This window comes from Abramis brama (assembly GCF_963993115.1).
Source record: "Abramis brama genome assembly, chromosome: 5".
NCBI classification, from domain to species: Eukaryota; Metazoa; Chordata; class Actinopteri; order Cypriniformes; family Leuciscidae; genus Abramis; species Abramis brama.
Window position 1 is genome coordinate 15963823 of NC_139967.1, and position 20314 is coordinate 15984136.

General features: G+C 37.9%; 1 protein-coding gene across 50 annotated transcripts in view; it reads right to left on the minus strand.

Moving 5' to 3' along the window:
- arvcfb (ARVCF delta catenin family member b) overlaps window positions 1-20314 on the minus strand; it is a 199531-nt gene that overhangs the window by 94628 nt on the left and 84589 nt on the right. For 12 of the 50 annotated variants that reach the window (XM_084115235.1, XM_084115229.1, XM_084115217.1 and 9 more), the window contains exon 1: window positions 7506-7812. The exons of 8 other annotated variants lie outside the window; for them this stretch is intronic. In XM_084115235.1, coding sequence (XP_083971361.1) covers window positions 7506-7529 — 24 coding nt within the window. In that variant the 5' untranslated portion in view covers window positions 7530-7812. Of the gene's footprint in view, window positions 1-7505; window positions 8113-18986; window positions 19221-20314 lie in introns of those variants that run through there. 30 more of the 50 variants (XM_084115215.1, XM_084115260.1, XM_084115263.1 and 27 more) reach the window with 8 other exon arrangements.

The following is a 20314-nucleotide window of genomic DNA, read 5'->3' on the forward strand; positions in this document are numbered from 1 at the left end:
GATTTTCTTTCATCTCAAGATTTTTCCTCAGTTTCATATCAAAGTGTGAAACCTCACCCATGGCTAGAAGCAGAGATTAAAGTTTCTGTCCCTCATTTTTTCATATAAACAAGAGCAAAACATGATGTTGTACTCAGGAGCCCATTAAACTCAAGAAAACAAATGCAGAAGGGATGAGAGAAAAGAAAAGAATGAAATAGTAGTAGATTTATGATGCTTGCCTATGCTAAAGTCACCCCCATGATGCTAGGGAGTTCTGGGCAGTTAATAGGCGTTGCTAGGTGGTCACTAGAGCCTTCTGGGTGGTCAATTACTGACCTCAAGTCTTTATATGACTGTCTAATTTTTTGCATATTTTATCATCTGCTAAGCTAAATAATAGCACACATCTCAACAAGCCACCCAGTTTTGAGATATCATCACATCCACAGCACAACCCGAGCTTTAAAGATATGGTAGGCAATTTTCAGAAAGACTAGCAATAGCGAGCTAGCTTTGAAAGCATAAGATCCCACCCTCCATTCAGAGCGCTCTCGAAAGCCAAGCCTCCTCCAAAAAATATGCACGCGTACGAGCAAAGCGTCACGAGAGACGGCGTTAAACTCCCTCATGTCTCAAAGCACATAACATTACAATGATAATGAACATAAACTACTCAAAGAGCACTGACCTGTACCACCTGACTGCTGCAGATTCATTTCGGCATTGATAGCTTTGCCATTGAAACGAATACATTCGATTCACAAACAACATCATGGGTTTCCAACTCTTCCAAATTATGGTAGTTATGTCTTGAACGCCGCACAAGCTCATTGTTTTGGTTCAGGAGGAACTGTAAACGGTGGCTGCTGTTTAGGTTGCGTGCTCGGTGACTAACGTAGCATGAAATGCGCTGATGACGTCTGCGCAAGCAGGGTGCACGGAGGTATGTTGACAGGAACGAGGACAATGATTGGACGAACATTTTATGGTCCTACACCTTCCACAGACGATATATATACATATAAATACATTTAGACCAATTAACTTAGTGATTGCTATCAGGATGTGAATAGACTTTCAACCAGCATAACACAAAATGTTCCTGGAACAAATCACCAACCCTGCCTTTAAGTTTAATATTTAGACTAAGAATGAGCAATGGTAATGAAAAGGCTAATAAAAAAGCCTGCTGAACGAACAAATAAGAAAACGGCTGTTAGCCCGGCAACATCATTCAGTGGTGCATATCTAGTCGAGGTTCATTAAACAACTTTGTGTCAACGCTGTGCCTTGCTCTATTGTTCCTTCTGAACCCTAGTGAGCACAAACGGTTCATACATCTACAGCAGAAATAGATGACATGAGTAACAATACTGAGCAAATGCAGCTAACAGCATATGACAGCTTCCCCCTGCCGATCTGGACAACACTATTGTTAAACCTGTGTGCTCTATTGTTTCTGTGAATTGTAGAAAAACTCTGAAACTCTCTAGAGTGAATCGAGTAGAGCAGTTTAAATCACTATGATGATCACTATGATGTTGATTACTTTCCCTAAGTTTTCCCTAACATTAACAACAACATTCAGATATTATATTCAGATTTCACACACACACACACACATATATATACACATACACACACACAAAATTTGGTAAATCTGTCAGATTACAGTCTATGATTATTAACTAATGACAAATTAACTTGCACAACCCTAAAATATACCTAATATATATATATAAAATGAATATAATATAATATAAAATAAAATAAAATGGAACCAAACTAAAATAATTTAACTACTAAAATGAATATGCATAAATAAAAAATATATTTTTCTTTCTCTAAATGAGCTGTTTTTGTGTTTTTGCTAACGAGAATGTAAATGAACAGGAAACTTTCTGAATTCATCTGAATTAATCTTGATAAGATGTTGTAGAGCATGAGACTCCAGAACAAATAGAAAAACATCCAGGAAATCGTCACCCCTCCCCAAAATGTTAGCGCTAATCTGGCATGTCTGTATGTGGAGACTAGCACACGCTAAAGAGCTGTCAGAAGACATCATTAATCCCTCAGGACCATCGCAGACAGATGGTGTGATGGAGAACCAGCAAGCCACTTTTTCACTGAGCGGAGACCATTTTCGCGGTCTCATTTCTCATAAAAAAGAACAGAACTGAACAGGGCTGAAGCTGGTCCTGGAACAAAAGATCTTTACTAAGTGTTTTAGATCAATACTCAAACCCCGAACTCAACCTTTCCATTATAGAGAGTTATTTCATAAACCTCCTAAAGAAAGCTGCAAATGAAACAGACCAGAAAGTGACACAAATCGCCTCTCATCCAAAGGACACATGGTCTGTTTTAGTACAGCACAATACTGCAGATGCTATAAGGAAGGAGGACAGAGGCGGAGTTTAAGGGACATGACCTCTCCCTCAGGGCCTCTTACCTTATCAGAGGGGTGCAAAACAGTCTATACATAACCATCAAAGTAGCCTGAAGACTTTAAGAAGGACAAGTGTGAACTAAAGGAAGTAATGGAAAAGTAAGGGGGGAGAGGGGGAGCACTGAACTTGCAGCGAAGGTCTTAATCGATCCTTGCGGCCAACAGCGGGATAATGTCTCCTAAAGGACGCAGAGCACAGTTAGTCTATCAATCCGAGGCAGTTACGACAGCTTCAGTGTGTGAGAGGATTTCTCAGTAAAGCACATTCAGTAAGCTGTTTACATATAGCATATCTTTTCTGAACAGCATTCGTGCTGTAAAAATATATTTCTACAAAAATCTATTCCATCGTCAATATCACTATTACTTACCCGTGGATAATTCTTCATCCCCACTTCCCCGAGCTGCCATGACCATCCAAGCCGGGCTGAACTGTATTATGTGTGTGCGTATTTCAGTTGAAGGGCCGAAAAAACTGCCAGTCTCTCAGTGAACTAATGAAACAAAAGCAAACACACAGTGGTACAATGCTGTCCGCCAGCATCCAGCAGGCCAATGTCATTAATCATGAGATCCAGGGGCAGAGGGCTCTTCATCCAGTCCTGTTGCCATGGCAGACCCTACAAAAGTGTCACATATGCACCTTTCCCTCTTTCCTATGGCCTCACTGGTTGGCCACCAGCCAATTGCAGCCGTTAATATATATAAAAAAAGGAAAAACATACACAAATACTGCTTTGCACATGCACTTTTACCCATATACGCACTCTTTGACCTTACTCACACATCCCAGTCTTGTTCGCTTTGCTACATGCACACAAACAATCCTGATCATTTCTTTATCAGTCGTTCACTCAGTGCTGAGAGAGGAAGAGATACGGCAGAGCTGGATATAGGAGAACCCAAGCAATCTGCGAGCAGTCTAGGGCTATTCCCGCTAATCCTGTGTCGTCACCTGTTATCCTCCAGGACACACATGCACAAACAGTCTCCGGTTCCTGAGCGTCTCCCCTTCTGCCCTCTATGTTTACTGACAGGATTGTTGTGGGGCTATCATTCCAATCTAAATTACTTCGTTTTTACTTCGCAAGCGCCCATACAAACAGAGAACTACACGAGGATGGTCCACCTAACAAGCTTGAGGAAAAGAAACGTCACCAAACAAACAGGACACTGGGGTTGAGTAAACAGGCACGGGAAAGGCATGATGGTGTCCCTGTGTGTGACCGAGAGGGCTGGGTTCCCATGGGATGGTTTAGCAAAGAAAAAGCTAGCTGAAAATCATCTAGAACTTATTGTGATGATGTGGCTTAGTGGTTAATTATACAGGATGTTAAGGTAACGTACGTTCAAGCTCAAACTTAAATTCTTAAATTCCTAAGTTACCTCCAAAGTCGAAAAATAAGCACATGAAAAATCTTCATTATCTTCTTACCGGCCAATTTACTAAAGAAAAATGTATTAATGTATCATAACAATGTAGATATTGTGTGCCAAAAAGGATTTTAAAAATAATACAAAACAAAAATAAAAAATAAATAAGTGGAGCGTTTATAATATATCTAAAAAAAGGTACTACTAGGTCTGTATATATCTAGTAATACATATACATTAAATAAATACCTGTACAAAAATAGATAAAAAGTTACTGTTCTTATAAAATATAATTTACTGGATAAATCTTACTTTGGCCTAACAATGAAAACGCAATTCCACAATACTTTTTGAAGCAAAGAATGAATATATAATAATATTATAGGCCCATTAAGGGGTACAGAGGCTAAACACTTCATGCTGACAAATATTCATTTCATTAACACACAATCTTCTCCGTTAGCACTTTTGGAAACAGCTTACTGAGTGTGAGGACAGACATCCATCTGAGAGGGTGTCTGACTGAAAAAGGCTGAGTGGGGCAGCCAAGAAGCAGAGGCAGTTTGACGGGTGTTATGGAAGGGTCAGCTGGTGCTGCTCTGCATTGCATGAGAAAACACAGGCAAGTAAGGCTATATCGGGCACGCAGTCAGCATGCCAAATGGGTTACTGAACAGCGCAATGTGATGGACGTCCTGATAGCACGCCAAGCTTTCACGGCACGTCCAGCATTACACAGGTACCCATGAACCAACACAAGTGCGGCTTAGGCTGCTAATCCAAAATCAACCGCCCGTTTGGCATCAGAAGGGCATCAGATACTTAGCTGAGATGAGTGTTTAGGACCCGGCTGTTATCTTAAAGCCATCACCTCATCCAAAACCCTGGCACCCACTCCGTCTCGAGAGGTGGAGCAAATCATTGTTCTGTCATGCCAGAGATTCTGAAATGGCCTGATTTGGGCAGCACAGTTCCAGTAAGACATCTGGAGCCTCTTCACCATGTTCTCCTGCTCCACCATCCTCATAGTCTGAATGAGCACCAGCACAATTACCCAGAGCTCTTTTGGGTCAGTGACATTTACCGCACCACTCACAGTCACAATCAGCTTCTTCTGCTCTATATGTCTTCAAATACGGATTCATGCCATGGTACAGTGAATGGCCAAGGCTTCACAAAAGAGAGGCCTGACAGAAAGGTGAATGAAGAGGAATAGAAAGAACCACAGAGCTAATGGAGGTTAAAACAGTTCACTGAAGTCTGAAAACCCATCCCTCCCCACCACAAAAAAAAAAGTCAAATAACTTCTGAAAGCACCAGCAAAACTTAAAATAAGAACTCACCAGGGATAAGCAAACTGTACAATTGCGGTCGAAGTCAATAGACTCAGCCTAAATGAAATGTAAATGGTTTTCTGAAACAGAAATGATTTTTCTGTGTAGAGATGGCTGGTTCAGTTTTGATTAGGCTAAATCTCTTTTGCAGTAATGGCACTGCCTCCCTCCGCTGAAGTATCAGGCGTTATATTTAACTCAGACTCGGGCAGGCTGATTCACCCCGCAGTAATTGAGGGTTGAGGATGGTAAGCTCCGCTGGATTGGGAGTCACTGTAACATGGCCGCAATGCATGTTGGTTAGGGAAAGACATTGCAGGCAGTTCCTTATGGTCTCATGTCTTTAACACGTGTGAACATGAATGCATTTCAATGATGTCTGGTTTCACACTCAAGATGTATTGCAGAGCATCAAAGATGAAGGGCCTCCATAAACTATGAGCTGCTGGCCTAGAGGGACTGTAAAGCAGTAAATGCACCCAAATGAAAAGTCAGTATAAAAAAATATGATTTGGTCACAAATCACTTGTAGTGAAAACAACCTCTCTAAAAGAAATTAGAAGATATTTTGAATAACGAAAGCCTATAGGGTTCAAAACACCACTGATATTCATTGTATGGACAAAAAGGAAAAAATGTGACATTACACAACATATTACATTTTTCCCATTGCGATATATGTGTTTAGATTTAAATACTGCCCTAATGAAAAACAATCAATGGTGAAACATCCATTGCTAAAATCTCACACATGGCGAATAAACAGAAGTTTGTGTGGTTACTATGGCAATTAAAGGAAAAGCAATTACAGTCCTGGAAAAAAAAAAATGTGTTCACATATAACTTAAAAGGTTAGAATTTTTTTTTTGATAAAAAAAAAAAAAAATCATATTTCACCTAAAGCGCAGAAAAAGTGGTTATAAAAGTTAGTGGTCACAGTAGACTTTGAGCATGCAACGTTTCTTCAGACACAAACGATAAAATTGTACACACTAGGGCTTCTAACATATCAGAAATCACAAACAATGTGATTATGACTCATTAAAATTTTTAAATATATATCATATACTCAGCAACTCTGAAGTATGTGTTGAGCCAAGAGGTCAATCTGTGGTTGTGAATGGTTTCTAAATAAGATGAGCTTTTGTGCTGAAACACTGAACGCAAAAAAAAGGTGGTGCAACTGTTTAGTGAACTTATGTCCTCACACTTACAGGCTTCATCCAGCAACCAAGATGACAGACAACAGCATCAACCATGTCAGATACTCCAGCAGAAAGCAGAGCCCCTTGATCTCCATGCCCTCGTGTGACACGTCTGACCTTACCGAAGCAGGTGCTAGTCTTAAGGAATGCTGTGATGTTAGAAAAGGTTAGATACAGCGTGCGGCGCACCCCAAAGAATGTCAGGAATGTCCGTCCTGTGGAGGTAGGGGTTCACGGACGAAGACACGACAAATTCGACACCTTCAGAATTTGTTTTGCTTAGCATGTCGAAAAATACAGCTGCTTCTCCCGTGCCGGTTATCTCACAGCAATCATCCATGAGACAGCCGTGAACAGATTAACGGTGCCAAACGGATGTCTTTAAAAAAAATTATTAGCTCAGAACACAACTGAGCACAAAGACTGCTTGTTTCTTTCAAAGCCTGTCCCCCTTTCTTATTTACATGTCCTAACTGTCCACCCTGACACATTTTTACGGTTAGGAATGACACAGCACTCTTTTGGGAACACAGCTTTAGAAAATCCCTGCATGCCGATAAAAAGCACATTCCTTTAATCTCCTCACAGCTTTGCCAGGCAATGTGGTAGCTCCAAAACAAAGAAAACAAATAGTTGGTGACCTCTGATGAGTCCAGTGCTGGGGAGGAAGGGGGGAGCAGAGGAAGCAAAGCACTAAATCTTCTATCCCAGCTTCTTTTTATGAACTTTTAAGCACATATTTGTTGTGTTCAACATCCATCTGACTATTTTCTCTCTGTCAGATCCTGTAGGAATTTACCTCATCTTAATTGTTGCAATCATCCTCATGCTGCTTAACATTACAGAAATATTACTGAGACATACTTCTTTGCTTAAAGCTAATCTGAATAAAGAGTAACCTCTGGAAAGATTTGTAGTGAATACTAGACATAATGAATGTTGACATTTCGTTGCATGTGACCACAACAGTATTCAAGATACGACGTGTTGATATTCTATAGCAAAGCGTGAGATCAGAAAAGATCTTTGAGAAAAGACCTTCACATCCAGAACAACAAAAACCTGACCATTAAATAGCAGGGAGATAATGTACATAAGAAATTTAAAAAACAAACACACGCAAGGAGTCAATGAGAGCTAGTGAATCCTCAAACTGACCTGCTTCACTTCAGCCGGCATCATGGAAATCCTGTTTGGTTAAGCCTCTGGGAGAAACGCAACGAGAACAATATTCTCTTGTGAGTGGAGTTTGTCTGTAAGTCAGTCAGTCAGACAGTCTTTCGTTCCTTATTATGCGAGTATGTCCTGTGAGAGCCGAGACAGCTCACAGCCACAGAGCCATCCTTTCCCCACGGTCACATGCACGAATATACTCCGTCTCTCACGTCTTCTTGCGTGTGCCTCTCTCGCTCTCTCTCTCTCTCTCCTTCTCACACACACACGCTCTTTCTAACACATGCTCGTAATCCTCTCAGGGACAGAAGAAACCCGCCTCCACCGTCAGCGAGCGAGGATGCTGCAAACGTTGGGGCGAATAATGATTTCAAAATGAGGAGAGATGCTTTAGACAGTCCAATGAATCCTTCAATAAATTCAGGAATCCGGCTGAAGAGAACCAAAACAAAACAGCTCACACACAGAGAAGTGGAAGGGAAAAAAAGTTACCCGGCGCAGCAACAAAACCCTCTGGGTAGACTAAGAGAGAGGGGGGTGGACGGGCGTAGAGGACAGGGTAAGGGGGGGGCGTGTACGTGTTTGAGTGAATAGAATCTTCCCAGAAGGCAGTTGCCCTGTTCACAGTGTAGAGTTTTGTACTCTTGTTCTCTCCCTCTCCTCACCGAGCATCTATGCAGACAAGGGTGAGACGGATTGGAGGGGGAGGGGGCTGACAGACAGACGCAGCTGGAGTGGAAAGAGAGAGAGAGAGAGAGAGAGAGAGAGAGAGAGAGAGACTCCACCCAGTCATCATGCCAAAAGAGCATGAGCCCTGAGAGGGGGCAAAGCTTCACAAAACTTTATGTTCCTCTTTTTTTACCCTTACGCTCTCACTCGGCCTGTTCTTTTCTCTCTCGGCTTTTGTCCTTTTGTCCTTCCAGCCTGCTAAATATGAGAAGGGAAAGGAAAGAGGTTGCAGAATGATTTCAGACAGCATTCAGTGACTGATAGTGAGAAAGAATTTTAATCCAAATCTATGAATGGCTTTAACACAAAGCCGGAAGGAGGGAGAGTTCAGGGATGGGCAATTTACACCCAGGGTGTCAAACTCATTTTAGGTTGTGGGACGGATGTGGGACAACTTTTTTTATTTGTTGTACACTCGTGGAGTTAAAAAAAAAAGTTCCGAATTAACATTATGCATGCTTCACTACGGAAGAGGATTAGGGCCAGGCAATAATAAAAAAATAAAACCATCTCGAGATTAAAGTCATTATAATGCGAGATTAAACTCGTTAAATTTCGAGAAAAAAAGTCGAAATACAATCTTGAGAATAAACTCATTAAATATCGAGAATAAAGTCGTTGTGTTGCGAGAAAAAACTGGTTAAATTTCGAGAAAAAAGTCGAAATACAATCTTGAGAATAAACTCATTAAATATCGAGAATAAAGTCGTTGTGTTTCGAGAAAAAACTCGTTAAATTTCGAGAAAAAAAGTCGAAATACAATCTCGAGAATAAACTCATTAAATATCGAGAATAAAGTCGTTGTGTTGCGAGAAAAAACTCGTTAAATTTCGAGAAAAAAAACTCGAAATACAATCTTGAGAATAAACTCATTAAATTTCGAGAATAAAGTCATTGTGTTTCGAGAAAAAAGTCGAAATGAAATGTAGAGAATAACGCATTCGATCAGTGTTCATTGCCTACTGATATCAACCTCATCGAGGTTTTGTGGTTTCCCAGGGTACCATAAGACGCATTATTAATCGTTGTTGGTTGTGTACGCCTCCATCCACAGAATGTAACGACTGTAACCATCTATACAGCCATTAATGGCAATGCTGTACGGTTTTAATTTATCATAGCTGTCCATATGCCAGAGTGCATTTGGGCCAGCGCAAGTGTACTGGCGTCTTATCAAGCGTCTCCTTCGTCGAAATTCCACACCTTGAGGATCAACAAGTTTAATAATGCGTCTTATGGTATCCTGGGAAACCACGAAACCTCGATGTTGGACAAAAGCGAGTACATCGCGCAAATTGGACTGATTTTTTCTTCTAAAAACACCTAGCCGACCTAGACCTAATGTTCTATTCTATACTGAAAGAAAGTCAAAAATATAGATTGACTAAGTGATCTAACTCTGCCAGTATAGGTTATGCAATGAACACTGATCAAATGCGTTATTCTCTACATTTCATTTCGACTTTTTTTCTCGAAACACAACGACTTTATTCTCGAAATTTAACGAGTTTATTCTCACAATTACTTCGACTTTTTTCTCGAAATTTAACGAGTTTTTTTCTCGAAACACAACGACTTTATTCTCGATATTTAATGAGTTTATTCTCAAGATTGTATTTCGACTTTTTTTCTCGAAATTTAACGAGTTTAATCTCACATTATAATGACTTTAATCTCGAGATGGTTTTATTTTTTTATTATTGCTTGGCCCTAATCCTCTTCCGTACTTCACTAACAAACACTGGGGTTACAATTAAATGGTGCATTTGTAATTTATTAATTTCATACTATTCAAGTGTTTGGAGTCAGTAAGATTATTATTATTATTATTAATTTTTTTTAAAGAAATTAATTTAAACTTTATTTATTTAAATTAAACTTTTATTTAGCAAGAATACATTAAATTGAAAATAAGTGACAGTAGAGACTTTTACATTGTTACAAAATATTTCTATTTTCAGCATCTGAACTTTCTAACTTTCTATTCATCAAAGAATCCTGAAAAAAATAAAAATAAATCACAGTTTCCACAAAAATATTAAGCAGCACGACTGTTTTTAACATTGATAATAATAGGAAATCTTTCTTGCATATCAGAATGATTTTTGAAGGATCATGTGACACTGCAGACTGGGAGTACACAATGTGTACACCTGCCCAAACACAAATTTAGGCTTAATAAAATAAATATACAGCTAATTTCTATTTACAAGCCTGCGCCTCAGTCAAACATAACTTTATCAACTTATTTGACCAAAAAAATCCACATCAATAAAGTGTCAAAGCTGAAGATTTTCCACCTCAGAGGCTGAGGTATTGAAAATGCAACTCATGTCTTTACTTAAAAACAAAATCTTCTCAAACTCTGAACAACAGTCAGCACAAACACACCCCCACACTGAAGAACATCATGTCTTATCTAGCAGTAACAGCCTGAATCTGTTTGCAGTCGGCCCGAATGAATTCGCTCCTTTTTCTGCTACGGAGTCTGACACCAAACAGACTGCAGAACGCCCTGTGGTCACTGAACCATAAACATGTCAACAGAAAAAGTGTTGATAAATAAATACACTGAAAGTAATCAGAGCTTTTTAGTGGATCCAGGCCTGAGGAAGTAGTGCGATGGAACAGATGCCGTGAAAGGTTAACGTGAACTACTGCGGAAAGAAAGACAAAAAGAGAAAACTACACATAATGAAACGAACAAGAAAGAATAAGCAAGATATGCAATGTACGTGCGACTGTTCTAGTCTCATAAATATATTTATGAGCACTGAATATTTGAAGCGGCTTTTGCTCCAGAGGATGTATGATGTTTACTTAGGGTTGCAGCACTCTCAAATTTGGAATGTAATGAATTTCATCATTAGAAGTTTTCAAAGGTGGCGACTCAGCAAATATCCCATTTTAAATGCATAACCTCTGTAAACGAGCACTGATTACGGTAAAAAAAGAAAAACGTGGGACTGCAGACTGGGAAATAAACATACAATGTTGTTTCTCTTGATTTGCATGATCAAATACAAAAAATGTGAGTCTTGGGTTTCTCCATAACGGAGATGCTGATCAACAACACAGATCTGGTAAATGAGATCCTGAGAGAATATGAAAAAATCTGAACTAAAAGGGAAATATAGAACATAAAATGTATATAGCACTGAAATATGTTTCACCAAAAATATAAAAATCAATCATTATTTACTCACCCTTGTGGGGTTTTTCTGTGGAACATAAAATAATTTCTGAAAGATATCCTAATGAAAGTGAATGAGGATAGGAGTTGTTGAGCTCCAAAATGGCAAAAAAAGCACAATAGGAATAACACAAAATAATCAATATGACCCATGCGCAATATTCCATGATTTATGAATCCAAACCAAAATAGTCACTAATAATCTGCATTTTGTGTCTTCATATTATTACAAGCAGCGATTTCAGATCCATAAAGAATCAATCTGTTAAATTGGATCTTTTCAATGAATCAATTGACCTAGTTCACAAAACAGGTGTGAATCTGAATGAATCTGACTCAGTTCTCAAGTTTAAGATTATCATTATAATTTAAATTTGGCTTGTTCCTCACACAAAGCTGTCATATGTCTTATACTTGGAATATGCTGCCCAAATCATATTTACCACTTTTAAGATACTTTGTGGTATTTTTGTCATCTTGAAGCTTGAAAAAAATGCCGTACAGGTTACGAGCAACATGACAAAACTACTGTATGGGGTAATCTATTCTTTTAACTACACATACATTTCATTTTGTGGTGATTATCATATTTTACAAACATAAAATATCATCTCTACAGTTCTGCTTTCAGTCTGAGCTGTCCTACTGTGTCTAATATTCTCATTCAGTAGCTGCTCTCCAAATGTTCACTAACTCGAAGCTCATTATACAGTCCTCTGCTCACATAAAGTCTTGTTATGACTCAACGTGTAAATAGACCAGTGCCCTGGTAATAAGGTAAGCGACTGACAGCCCAGACGCACATACCAATCTCTAGATAAATATAAAGAGCAGAAACAAGTCTATCCACTCACACACAAAGTCAATAAAGGCACCAAGGACCAGACAGAAATATTAAACCTGATATATATATATATATATATATATATATATATATATATATATATATATATATATATATATATATATATATATATATATATATATATATATATATATATATATATATATATATATATATATATATCAGTGGGAAAACAACAGGAGAATAAAACAATGTAATTTAGCTGATCTCATATTGTGTTATCTGCCACACAGGGTGACGACAATTTGAATCCTTTAAGAGAAAGTCAAATAAAAATATCAATGCTACTGTATTTGCTTTGATTGTTTAAATGTATTTTTAAACAACATTTCTATCTGTGCGTATATATTGGAATAGGTTGTTAAATCAACCATCTTTGTAGAAATGCACAAGTAATCATCAGCTATATCTACAGTTGTTACCCATCAACAAATTTGTAGCACATACATTATTAAACCGTGATGCTAAACCACTTCAAGGCAACTACCATTAAAAGTCAGTGTCTTGAAGCCTCCAAACAAGTCTTTCAAGTGTTTTCAATTTAAGCTCCCAATAAGAGGGTCAAGCACACAGACTTGTTTGGTTATATATGAACATGCAAAGTGAAGGGGTCACATTCCTGGAGTGACTCAGGGGTCTCATAAAGCAAGAGATTCTTATTTTAAACACATGAGTTCAGGATCCACTGAGTGAGGAGCAGTTGGTCCTTTAAGTGTCTCCAGAGTCAATCCTGCTGGTATGGTTAAGAATACCTTATAATCAGGAAACTTTCAACCACATTCAGTAGCTGATGAGTCAGTTAAATAGTTCATATTATAGACAACTAGTAGACTACTAATAGTATCCATGATTGATTAGGGCAGGGTGATATACTGAATATTTACAATATTTACACACAATGTTTTGCTGATGATATATTAGTATATCTAATGTACTTTTTATTTGGACAGTTTGTGATTTATATGAGTTGCGATGCCCTGTTTGCCACCAATTATTTTTTGATTTTGTTTAGTTTTTTCTAAAGAACCAGTCAGACCATTTCTCAATTTGTCAAACAATGGTTGTTTGGTGTTTTATATATATATTAATATATATTAAAACTTAAATAAAAACAGCAATATTGTAAATTATTATTACAATTTAAAATTACTGTTTTCTATTTTAATACATTTTAAAATGTATTTTATTCCTGTGGTAGCAAAGCTGAATTTTCAGCAGCCATTATTTTGGTCTTCAGTGTCACATGATGCTTCAGAAATCATTCTAATATGCTGACTTGGGGTTCAAGAAACATTTCTTCTTAAGTTATAGAACAGAACTTATAAGTTCAATATACAATATATATTATTATTATATTAGTCATCCTTTTAAGCTTTTATATAAATACAACTATTGAGATAAACATTAAAGGGTTAGTTCACCCAAAAATGAAAATTCTGTCATTAATGTCATTCCAAACCCGTATGACCTTTGTTCAATTTCGGAACACAAATTAAGATGAATGAAATCCGAGAGGTTTCTGAACCACCCATTGACAGCAACGTCATTGCAACTTTCAAGGCCCAGAAAGGTAGTACAGACATCGTTAAAATAGTCCATGTGACTTAATTAACCTTAATGGTATGAAGCGACAAAAACCAAACCAAAATATCGACTTTATTCAACAATCCCCTGCGTCGTGATGCTCACGTGAACATCGTCAGCCAATAATGAGCCGGCGTTCTGACATAGAACCTGGAAGCGCTGCACTGCGTTTACTACGTGATCAGTGTAGCAGACTGACATGGAGGAGAAGAGATTGTTGAATTAAGTCATTATTTTTGTGCACAAAAAGTATTCTTGTCACTTCATAACATTAAGGTTGAACCAACTGTAGTCACATGGACTATTTTACTATATTTATAGGCCTTGAAAGTTGCAATGATGTTGCTGCCTATGGGTGGTTCAGAAACCTCTCGGACAAAAATATCTTAATTTGTGTTCCGAAGATGAACGAAGGTCTTACGGGTTTGGAATGACGTGGGGGTGAGTAATTACTAATTAATGACAGACTTTTTTTGGGGGGTTAACTAACCCTTTAAATATATCAACCAGCCCTTGGATTACAACATAGGAAATGCTAGACACAACCTTATTTTGAGTGAGAAAAGGATTAAGCAACATTGTGAAAAGAAAAAGTTCTCCGTGTATTTTAGGGCTTTTAGAGGATTAATCATTTGATGGATTGTGGAATGGGGATGAGAGCGGTCTGAACAGCCCTCTGTAGAATATGAATGGCTGTGGGCATCTGCAGCTGCTCTGAATACAAAGAATGCAGCTATTCCCACTCCTCAGTGAGAGCTCCTGTCCTTCAGTGTGCCAGCATTAGGAAACATGTGAGCAGGTTCACCTTTCTAACACCTGCAGGCATATCAGAAATGGGGATTACTCACAGGATTACAATTTTTATGTATTATGAAAGAAATATAGCCATGATATCACCAAAAGTGGATCGTGATATATGACATACTGGAGAGGTTTTACAGACAACTACCTAGAGCTTCATGCTCCACTTCTCATCGCTCATCCACAGCAGTTTCACTGGACCTGCACTTACTCTCTATTCCAACAGGTAACTTCAGGTAACGGGTAATTCCAAGCAGCTTTGTGAGGCACATTTAAAGGACACCAGTGACTATTACATACCATATCCTGAATTTTCAATTTTTGCTTTCAGTTAATGCAAACTTCAACATTACTTTCCCTATTTAAGATAAAATAGTGCACTTTTACTGGTGACATTGCATTGTTGGTGTAAAGAAAACATTTAGGCAAAACAACAACAAAACATCTCAATCACTAATAATTGTGAGCAAATTGGATTTATATATTTGCAGAAAAGTTGTGTGTTTCTCACACAAACCATTCCACATTCTCTGACAGCTCCATATTTTTTAGTCACATGTGTTTGTTTTTTTCAAAGGAAAACTTCTGGAATCAAAAAGGAAAAAATATTCAGTAGAAAAAAAACATATCACTATATGTGTGAAAGCAGAAAAAGGAGCTATGAGAGGTGTGAGAGAGAAAATAAGCAATGTAGGCAGGTTCACTGCTGCTTTAATTATAGTTTTACAAGAGGTTTGACTTTTCCTAATGGCACTGGAAGTGAGGTGGCATGGGAGATTGTGTGTGTGGGAGGAGGGTGAGAAAGTCATTGTTAAGCAGGTGATTTACAAGACTGTGGGCCTCCCAGGCTTTTTCCCGTAGCGAGCTTCCTTGTGTTTTGTGGCTAACCCAACGCGTCTATGGGCATGGAGGAAATCCACCCAAAACCCTCAAGATAGGCTGCTTTGGGGGTGTGCCTGTAAAATGTACAGACAGTGTGTAGTGTCTATTACTGATTTCAGTACACAGTCAATAAAGTCATCATCAAAACTAATGTTCAAAATTCAGGGGACGTAAGTTCACTAAGATTGCATGGTAACACTTTACAATAAGCTCTCAGTTGTTAATATTAATGTATTAACTAACATGAACTAACAATGAACAATACATTTGTTACACAATTTGTTAATCTTTATTAATATTAGTTAATAAAAATACAGTTCTTCATTGTTTGTTCATGTTCGTTCACAGTTCATTAACTAATGTTAACCAATACAATTTTTGATTTTAATAATGTATTAGTAAATGCTGAAATTAACATTAACTAAGATTAATAAATGCTGTAGAAGTATTGCTCATTCTTAGTTTATGTTAACTAAAGTAGTTAACTAATGAAACCCTTATTGTAAAGTGTTACCGACTGCATTTATTTGAACAAATATACAGTTAAAACAGTAATATTGTGAAATATTTTTTCAGTCACATGATCCTTTGGAAAGCATATTAATAATGGAAACAGTGGAAACATTTTAAAGTCAGTTAAAAAGAACTTAAATTAATTGAAATAGAATTTTTTTCTAACAATGTAAATGACTTTACCGCCACTTTTGATTAATTGCATAATAAAAATATTAAAAAAAAATTTAAAAAAAGAAACGTACTGACCCCAAATTCTGGACGGTAGTGTACAGTATATACATGTAGCTAACTGTGGGGAAAATAAGATCATATAAAAACATACTGGGATAAAGTGATTAAATAATTACATGTAAAATAATAATAAATAATATTAATTTTTTTTATCATAATCATTTTTATGAGGACAATTTTACATAAAAGTAAAACGTATATACTAGATATAAAGATACTTTAAAAATGTAGCCTGGAATTTTTCACCTTTTTTTTCTCAAAAAACAAACAAACAAAGCATTGGCTGAGCTCCTCTCACTCCACACCAGTGGACATACAGGTATACGGTAAGACTGAGGAACCTGAGCAGAGGTGTATCCTACAATATCTGTTTCTTATCACAGACAGCATTGATCAAAGCAGCAACTGTTCTTCCGAAGCTCTCCACAAGCCTTTCAGACTCAAAAAAGCTAGCAAAGTTCAGACACAGGAACCAAGCATCAGTTCACTCCTCCAGGCACACTTCCTGAATTTTAAATTATGTTCTAGATTCCAGGAAGTAGTAGCTGTGATGTTCCTCGAACTGCCTCAGGTCATGACCCCTCAACATTACTTACATGTGGGACAGTTGAGGTTACTTTAAAGCAAAGCTGTCTACGGTGTCAGAGTTGCTGTGAAAGAGACAAGGTCTGCCATTGACAGAGTCCTATTGTGCGTCTCTGTCACTCTGTGACCTTTTGGGCCTTGTGTAGAATAATAAAGGCTCAAAAACAAAATAAATCAATATCTCCCCCCAGTAAACAGACCCAAGATAAAGCTGTGCACAAGGTGAGTCCTTTCTTGCTTTGGGAATTAGATTTACTAACAGCTTGCTCCAGCGCAAACCCCCTTTTGGCTTTAAAAAACTACTGTCAGGATTTACTAAAGACATTTAGCGCAGAAAAGACGTGGACAGGTATTTTTTGCGGCTGACCTTATTGCATATGCATTTGTAGGAGTTTCCCTTTCAGACGCAAAATTCATGGGAGGAGAGTGTTTAAATGAATCATGCAAGGTGATTTTCTAAGGTTTGCGCTGGTCAATTTAGTGGTATTTGCGGCATTATTTATTATTCTTTGAATTGCGCACTGTATGTAGATCACGCGCAGAACTTTCCACTCCCATCTGTGCATTTTTTGGAATTGCGCTCTCATGCTAATTTGTCATGTTTAGTAAAATCTGGCCCTATAATACTTGATCCACCTCCCAATACTGAATTAAAGTGTAAAAGACACAAAATGAATGAGGTACACCTGCTGCACCACAACAGCCATAACAATGCCACTTATTCATACAGTATTCCAATAAACACGGGCCATTTTCAATGCCATTAGATTAAGACAGACAGACAGACAGACAGACAGATAGATAGATAGATAGATAGATAGGCAGGGTGAGGGCAGCACACAGGCTAAACATACAATGGAAGATGCAAACAATCCGTGCATAAGCAGGGACAATGAACCTGGATTTTTTCTGTGAGAATCAAACTTTTCTTTAACTGGTTTTAAAACACAAAAAAAGTTCAACAGTAATGTAGAGGAAAACATCTAGTTAGAAGTCAACATATTTCACCATTGAAGGATGATGATGAAGGAACACTGCATATGCACCTCCAGTAAGAAATACATGATGTGGTGTTGCATTCATAAAGACATGTAGTATGACTCTACTAGCCTGAAATTACTACTGATCACCAAACAAATAGAAAGAATTTCATGAGCCTCATTTCCCAACAGCATCCCACACAGACTTGGGCTAAATTGCTCGATTTGTGTAATTGTATAGGAACCTCACTAAATTGTGTTAAAAAATAAAAATAAAATAAATACAAATAAATGAAATTAAATTAAATTAAAAATCAGTTGTTGATCTGGATGCAATCCAGTGGTGAACGTCTATTGATTACATATATTACGCAGTCCAGTGGTACTCAAATTGATGGATGAAAGGATCTTGCAAATGTTACTCAGTTCAGAACAACAGAAGTCAGAAAGGTATTAGACAACCTTCAAACAGGGGGTGGGCAACAAATAGGCAGTGTCTCACCAAAAGGCCAAATGTATACTTTTTTTAGATTGTGATGGAATTTCCTCTAAATAAATAAATAAATAAATAAACAAATAAAATTTAAACCTGAGACTCTATTAACTTAATTTTTTTTAACTCCCCAACACTTCTACTTAAGTGAACAATTTGTATTGTGATGGTGAGTGTTTTGTTTTTCTTGTTAATTTCATTTGACATTTATTTCCTCTCATATTGACTTTAGTTTACCCCAGAATGTCATCCTTGTAACATCACTGCCTTAGACACACATTTGCCACAGCACCATAACCAAACAGGACTCAAAGCAAACGGGAAGGTCTATGAGATAACATGAGAAAGGCACATAGTGAGGAGAGATGGGAAGAGAGAAGAATGTAAAGACGACTCATCCTGGGAATCGATGATGAGTCACTGCAGGACAACACATCCAGAGCACTAACTCGGCACAGCCAAACACAGCTGAAGCTGAATGAGATACAGATGGACTGATTTTTTGAAAACAATGGATATGAAGCACCATCAGCGTGAAGGGAGGTTGGCGGCTGCTTTGTTCATTCACATAGACTGACGCATGACTGGCCAAGCTGGAATGGTTTACCTGCATGACCACCTGTTGCCAGGGCAGCGGTTGGTTGCTCCCGCCTGTGGTGCCGCCCACCAGTCGATCGGAGGGCAGACTGCCGCGTTCCAGCTGCAAGGAAACATTGCGGCGTTCCTCTTCAAGGGCCCTGGTCAGACGCTCGAAGCGCGCCTCCTGCTCTTTGACTGATGCCAGGATACTGGCGGCTGACGGCACGTCATATTCTTCCATAGCAGCGCCCAAAATTATATGCTGATTACAGGGCAGGGCAAGTAGGAGAGAGAAGGACCCAGGACAAAAGAAACAACCATTGAAAGGGATAATTCAGCAAAAAAATTCAAATCTGTTATCATTTACACACGCTCTTTTCTTTCTTTCTTTCGTGGAACATAAAAGGAGTTATTTACAGCAGAATGTCTCTTTTCCATAATTTGAAAGCAAATGGAGACCACAACTGTCATTCAAGGAATTTAACATCTTCAGGGGGATTTCTAGGGTCAGGAGATATTCAGGGTTAAGTGGATGCATGTGGAGACATTTTCTTTTTTTAATTGTTAAATATATTAGAGTGTTCTAGTCTATAAAATCTGCAAGGTATAATTTTTTGAATAGATCTAGGGATAAAACTAAAAGGTCCCACTAACTATCTCAGCTGATTTAAAAATAAATAAATAAAAAGACTAGAAAAACACAATAGGTTTTGCCCCTTTATGGTTTGTTGTTGTCAAAATATAAGCGTAGTTTTGTAATAGTTTAAAATATAAAACAAACTTTATGCTAAACAATGTCTAATTCTTAGAGCAGATTTTAACACTGAAAGTACCTGACATGAAAACTGTATGTTTTTATTAAGAGAAAATATAATTATTATAATAATCAGAATAAAAACATTTACCCCCAATTTCATAGACAAGGCTTAAGCTTAGTCCCAGACTAAAATGCATGTTTGGAGGAGTTTTAACTGAAAGCAATTTACATTTCTTAAAATAGGTCAGTGCCATTGCTTTGTCTCAAGATGCACACCAGTAATGTTTTTTCCTAAGGCACATTTATAAAAACTACTTAAATGTCCTAACTGAACTAAAGCCTATAATCCTGTCTTATTCTAAGCCCTGTCTGTGAAACCGGGCTTCAGAGTCTTACTAAAAATAGGCTTAGGTCCGGAAGCCAACCCCTAGTGCTGCCCCGTATGGACCACCTTTATGGTGCTTTTTTGTCTTTTTTGCCAGCCCCTGGTCCTCCACTTGCACTGTTTGGAAGTGAATCCATTTTCTTGATCTCTTTTTGTGTTCCACATAAGAAAATCACTCTTATTTGGAATGACAGGATGGAGAGTAAATCAATTC